Here is a 6,333-nt window from a genome sequence, read left to right as displayed (position 1 = left end):
TAGTGGTATTCTCAATATCCGAGACCAGACTCGTTTGTAAATAATATCGGTTCGAGTCTTGCATATCTTTCCATGTTTATGTATATAGTAAATGGTCAGATCCGTGAGACACGAACCGGACCTATTTAATGGTATTCTTAAAAACCCGAGAACCGACTTTGTTGTAAATAACCGGGTCCGATCTAGGTTAGGTCTCATAGATTTCACATGTCTTACCTTGTTTATGCTCACCATGTTAATAAAACCAATCCGTAAACCATCTTGCAACTTTCATTTATGAACACTTAACTTTTTTTTAATATCTCTTGCTTGCTAATTATTATCTATCACCATAATAGCAATCTCTCACACTAGATATAGATAGATTCAATACTCGAAATAAAGTGTAGAGTTTATTAGTGTGAGAGTTGATGTTTGAAAAAGTCTTACAATCACAAATTTACTTAAATCAATCATGATGTGAAGGGTTAATAGTTTACGTCACAATTCGAATCACAAAATGAAAATAATCAGGTTTTGGATTGCCATATTTAACTTGCTTAATAAACAACTTGTGTTCGGTTACATGTTTAATTTAATGGGTAGTGTTTGGATTGATTTATTTAACTAAATGTGTCAACCCGTTAACTTGTTTAATCCATTTTTTACAACCCAATTAACACATTACAACTTAAATGTTGCTTGTTGTTAAGTGTATAAGGTAAGGTTTAATACTTTTTACATTATTAAACATATGGGTTATGTTCCGGTTAAAAAATTCGTCACGCCAGCATGTCCTGTCATTTACATAGTTTAATTCTAACTACTTAAAAGTTAAAACAGAGAAAGGTCTGATTAATTCATTTACACATGGACTATTAAATGAAAAAAAGTCAATATACTTCAATAATTTACTAATCCTGTATCAAAAGACAATAACTTAAGAGTCCCATTTGATTAGTGTAAAGTGTCCAATTTGATCCTTGATGAGTTGAAGTTTAAAATTGAAATTAATGATCACTATTTTATAAATTTAAGTCAAAACAGACTCAGTATACTTGTAATAAAATTAAATGTTGTAAAATCTGTATAGAAATCTCAACAACAGCAACATACCACTGATCATTTCCTAATGCCAATTAGATAAGTTCACTATTCGCCTCATTCGCACATAATGCTCCCAAATTACATTCACAAACACACAAACTTGATATGTTCTTCAAAAGTTTCCTCGAAAACTACAAGTTACAGGTGTAGGGTTCTCGTGGGGCCCGATCCATTGGCGTTTACCCATTTATTGTTATCAAAATCATATATAATGGTGTGTTTTTAAGGTGAGATGAAAGAAAATAATAATCTGTTTATATGGTGCTAGATCCTTTTTTCTTGTAGACTTTTAGAGACTCTTAAGAAGCTTAATAACCAAAACCGCATCAAGAGCAACAGCATAATCAGAATCCACAAATCATAGGGCTTGATCCAACAACCTCTCGTGGCTACACTGCGAGATTTGACCTTATCAACTCTCAACTATATGCCTGCCAATGATGACTTAATAAAGGAAACTTCGATAACAGACTCATTATTAATAAAATGATATCGTTGTTACTATTATTATCAGTGCTTGTTAAACCATAATAAACTAATTTGGCACGAATGTAACGAGCAGCTGCATCTAGAAACATCGATTCATCAATGCAGCCCCAAGTTTTCCATCGCGAGAATCTTAATACCTATACAAAAACCGAATAAATATTACAGAATCGTTGTATTCCTCTGGTTCAATGTATTTTAACTTTATATATGTTACAATATACCAACTCTTTGACACATTACGAATAGATATATGACTCAAACTAAACTTTACACTAATTGCATAATTGAGTCTAAACTTTAATTCTTAACAGTTAAAGCCAACAAAGTTTATCACATGTTTTATATCATCTTGCTCCATCCAGACAATCTTAATACACAATGTCACAAACAACATACAATATCCATAATATTAAATCAATAAAAGAGAGAAAACATAATAATATATTTATTACAATACGATTTTTATTATTTTTATATAAAACATGCATTATATAATATTGTAGTGTGTTTTGAATAATATTTATAAGGTTCATTAATCAAGTGCACATTCCTCTTCCCTTCATTACATGCCTCCTTAGCCCCGGAATATGCACATTTGAGATGTAATCTCTCCAATCTATCTTCTCGACATCAAATCCAAACGTCTTCTTTTCTTCTTCAGACGTCGTTGCGAATAACTTTTGAGTATTGCTGTTATCGAACCTACAAAACATGGTTTCAAGATTCGACGATCATGTAGGGACCGAAAGTGCAACACGCATAATAATATTATTATAACAACTTAAAGTCTCTTGTTACCTTCCTCCATAAAATGTGTATGGTTCATATATGTTTGCCAAATACTTTGCTTGCTCCACCGATTTCTTGCAAATATTTTCAAGTTTAAGTGTTAGCTTCCCATTATTTGTAGAGGCTGAAGAAGCCAACCCGGTTCTGTTCATCGCGTCTTTCCATATATGAGCGGAGAACTCTTCCATGGACCGATAAAGTTGCATGACTGGCACATGAACCGGCCTTCCCTTTAAATCCAAACAAGGAGAAGAATTGAAATGTTCATAAAGCAGACTTGCCAAATCCTTGAATACCAGCGGGTTCACTACTGATGAGGCTATATGATAAATGTAATTCTCTTCGGTTTCTCTATTTGCTATGTGTTTGGCCATGGCTGCCATGGTGGCATTCACCACCATGTCAACTGGAACCTGCAAAGGTTTTGCAGGTGGTTAATAAGAACATTTATAAATCTCTAACCGGGAAAACGCACATATATATAAAACAAATCACTTACCACATCAAGAACGCCATTTGGATCAACAAGAAATCCTCTAAGTTGCCCCTTTCCGTAGTAAAGTACAATTGGATCCATCATCCTTCAAATACATATAAGCACAAATCTTGAATATCAAGTTGTAATTAGTTTGCCAAAAATGGGACGATTTTTTTTTTAATCTCTAACAAATCAGACGTGTATGCGAATGACTAAAAACATCCTAAATCGCTTTATTAAAAAAAAGTTAGATGATTGTGCTAGTAGTATAGTTATTAAATCTTATTTAAAACAAGAATTGCTTATAAATTTTACATGTTTACCTGTTTCCTTCCATCCATCCTGGAAATGGTTCTTTGTAAGTGCTTTCAATGACACTAGGCCGGATTATGACAACGGGTATGTCTCCTCGCATTTTATTAATCATCATTTCTCCCATTGCCTTGGTAAAAACATACGTGTCTTGCCACCCGTACAGCTTCGCCCTAGTTAAATCAAATAATTGCAGGAAAACAAGGTGTTTTGTTAGAGATTTTAAGTGAACAAACAGGAACAAAAAACAAAAAATAAGACCAATATTAAATGTTAACCCGTTATACCTCTCTAATCCAAGCTCTTTTAGCTTTTGAATTAATGCGTTTTCTCCCAAAAATTTCTTTGATTCCAAAACCATTTTTATTTCGTCTTCTACATTCAACTTTTGCGTATGATTCCCGTACATGAGACTTTCGCGTGCTATAGTCTCCCCTACATTAAACGGCTTTTCCATGATTCTTCCTTGTCTTTGTCCGTTAACATATGCTACAACCAAGAGAAAAATTGTTAAATATGTATATACAAGGTTCATTACAAAACATTAACTTATATGGAAAAAAAACAAGCCTTTTTTTATCAGTGGTTACTATTTTAAATAGTTTTCTACATTCCACATATAAATAATATATGCTTGGTATATGGATAAAAAACTATTAAACTTATTCATACATTTTTTTTTGGTATAGGTTTTTATAAATAAACAAATTTGTTCTTATTCTTATTGCACTTTTAACAATTTTCATTTTTTCAAAAATCATTAAAGATTGAAAAGTGAATGATTTATTTTGTTCTAAGTGTTCTCGTAAAATTGAACGATTTGGTTAGATATAAAGGGACACATTCAATACAAGTCCAATTTTAAGTAGAAACTCACATGAAGAGGTTAAGTTTTTCAAGGGTGAACTATGTTACCTGTAGACACTTGCAGGAAGAGGTTAAGTTTTTTGCACCTTTTCGCAAAGCTCATAAGGCGACTTGGCCCGCCCGTGTTAGTGTCAAGAGCTACATCATATCTGCATTTTTTAAAAGCAGTGAATCCTTAATTAAGCTTTCCATTGCTACTTAATTAATTAATTAATTAAACTTTTAAGGAGATTAACCTTTCATCAAAAGTAGTATTAGCTGCAGAATTTACAATTATGTCTACATCTTTCGCAATCGCATCCGCTGTATCCTCGTCTAACCCAAGGTTAGTTTCACAAACATTTCCAATCACAGGAACCAGCTTGCTTAACATGAAAGATTGATATGATTTCCCATAAGTTTGTCGGAGAGACTTGAAAAGTTCGATATCGATTATCTGTAATGCAATCCTATATTAAATTTAAGTTTTACTACTTAAGGATAATGAGTCTGATCATGTAAAACTATATTAGAACAGTAATAATAATATATATCTTCATACAAACAATTTAGGAGGTTGAATGCATTAATGTATAATGTATAGATTAGGTAACTTTCAACTCGTGTAACGCATATCCCATTTAGGCCATTTTCTTATTTTATATTAAAACAAGGCTATTCAGAATTAAACCGCGTCACATCTGCATATCAGACTCCCTCAAGAATAAGAAATAAGACAAACGAAAGAAAACTGCATACCTCGTTTTTCAATCTTTCCATGGCAGCATCCGCATTCTTTGCCTTAATTAAGATGTATATTTTCCCCACATCAGGCACCGTGCGCAATATCTTCTCTATAAACACTACATAGTTGATATGATATTCATGGAAAATTCAAATAGTTAAAGAAGGCTAACAAGCAAAAAAAATGTTACTTGCATCCAAGAATAATCATTCATTTAGGCACCAAAATCAGCAAAAAAATATGGCTACATATAGAATAAATGTGTCAAAATTGGCTAATTATGGTTTACCAAGGCAATATTACACTTAGAAAATCCTGGTTCCATCTATTAGTTCGTACTAGAGGTGTCAAAACGGGCGGGTCAGTTCAGGTTTACCCGAAACATTTTTATATAACCTTTTATAAACAACTTGTTTACAACTTACAAATATAATGGTATGACCCTAACAATCTATTGTTTTGAACTAACCAATATATTATGTTCTAGCCTTCTATGCATCAAATATATATTTGGGCGAGTTTCTACATGTTTGATCTATTCTACTCGTTTCCATTTTACCTATTTGATCCGTTAGAAATAAAACATCGCGTACATAAAATAATAACACCATGCAAGCTTTTTTATATCAAGAACAAATTAAGAGGATCATGTGTACCTTTGCCCAAGAACCCGGTTGCACCGGTAACAAAGAACCCCTTTCCTTTAAGTACATTAATAATGCCAATACCATCATCATCATTCATACCCATCACCGAATTACCATTCGGCACATCATTGTAGGAAACCAAATCCTTCCCATTTGGTGTCAAAACCAAGTTCTCCGTATCCAAAAGAGCGGTTCCAGGATCAACATTAACCAAAGCCGATCTCTTGGTCAAAATAGACGACACCCCATTAATATTAATATTCCTGCCAACATTCCCTTCATTATGGCAGTTCATCAAACCCTTGAAGTTCCTCTTTGACACCCATGTGTGATTGCTGTCACAACCAGGCAAATTCGCAAGCTTTTGTTGGCGGATGGCGATGGAAGAACCGAGAGACATCGTCCCCATCATTTTCAAGAGAAATGTAAAGGGATTCCAGAAGGAAAAAAGTTGGAAAATGAGCAGAATCACACAAAGGGTAATTTGCAAGTTGGGAGATGTTGGTTGGAAAGTTGGAAAGTCTGATCTTTAGCTAATAGTCTCCTACAATAATCAAACACGTACAAGATTAATTAATAATATAATAATAAAGAAACAATTAAGTAGAGAGAGTGATGATGAAAATTAACATATGGGTTTGGTTGAATATGTAAATAAAGAAGATGGATATGATCAAGGTTAGGATTGCATGCAAGGCTCGCTTTTTGCCAACGGCTAACATGGCGGGAAGTAGTTGTTTAATATTTTCTTTTACCCTTAATTGTCTGGATATATTTTTTAGTTGAGCTATCATAAATCTATATAATATTCATGTGAAAAAGGGTGTGGGATTGCTAAAAGAAAATAAAATTTGAAAACGAATTCTTTTTGTTCAAAGATGTACAATTACTCAGGTGAGAATAGTGGTGAAGTTTGGATAAGTTCGTAGGGGAGACTCAAA

At 33.2% G+C, this 6,333-nt stretch overlaps 1 protein-coding gene across 1 annotated transcript; it reads right to left on the bottom strand.

The window, feature by feature from the left end:
- Nucleotides 1-1,981: 1,981 nt before the first annotated feature.
- LOC143554059 (fatty acyl-CoA reductase 2, chloroplastic-like) lies at nucleotides 1,982-5,804 on the bottom strand. The gene is made up of 9 exons (XM_077043916.1): nucleotides 5,402-5,804; nucleotides 4,760-4,863; nucleotides 4,258-4,457; nucleotides 4,070-4,170; nucleotides 3,442-3,643; nucleotides 3,166-3,327; nucleotides 2,864-2,945; nucleotides 2,374-2,777; nucleotides 1,982-2,277 (listed from the first exon to the last, which is right to left on the bottom strand). The coding sequence occupies exons 1-9, from the start codon at nucleotides 5,802-5,804 to the stop codon at nucleotides 2,112-2,114; spliced, it is 1,824 nt and encodes a 607-aa protein (XP_076900031.1). The 3' UTR covers nucleotides 1,982-2,111.
- Nucleotides 5,805-6,333: the final 529 nt, after the last annotated feature.

Source organism: Bidens hawaiensis, unplaced genomic scaffold, assembly GCF_021521415.1.
Source record: "Bidens hawaiensis isolate Kalapana, Puna unplaced genomic scaffold, B.hawaiensis_p1.1 tig00017490_1, whole genome shotgun sequence".
Taxonomy (NCBI): Eukaryota; Viridiplantae; Streptophyta; class Magnoliopsida; order Asterales; family Asteraceae; genus Bidens; species Bidens hawaiensis.
This window is presented reverse-complemented; position numbering and strand designations above follow the sequence as displayed.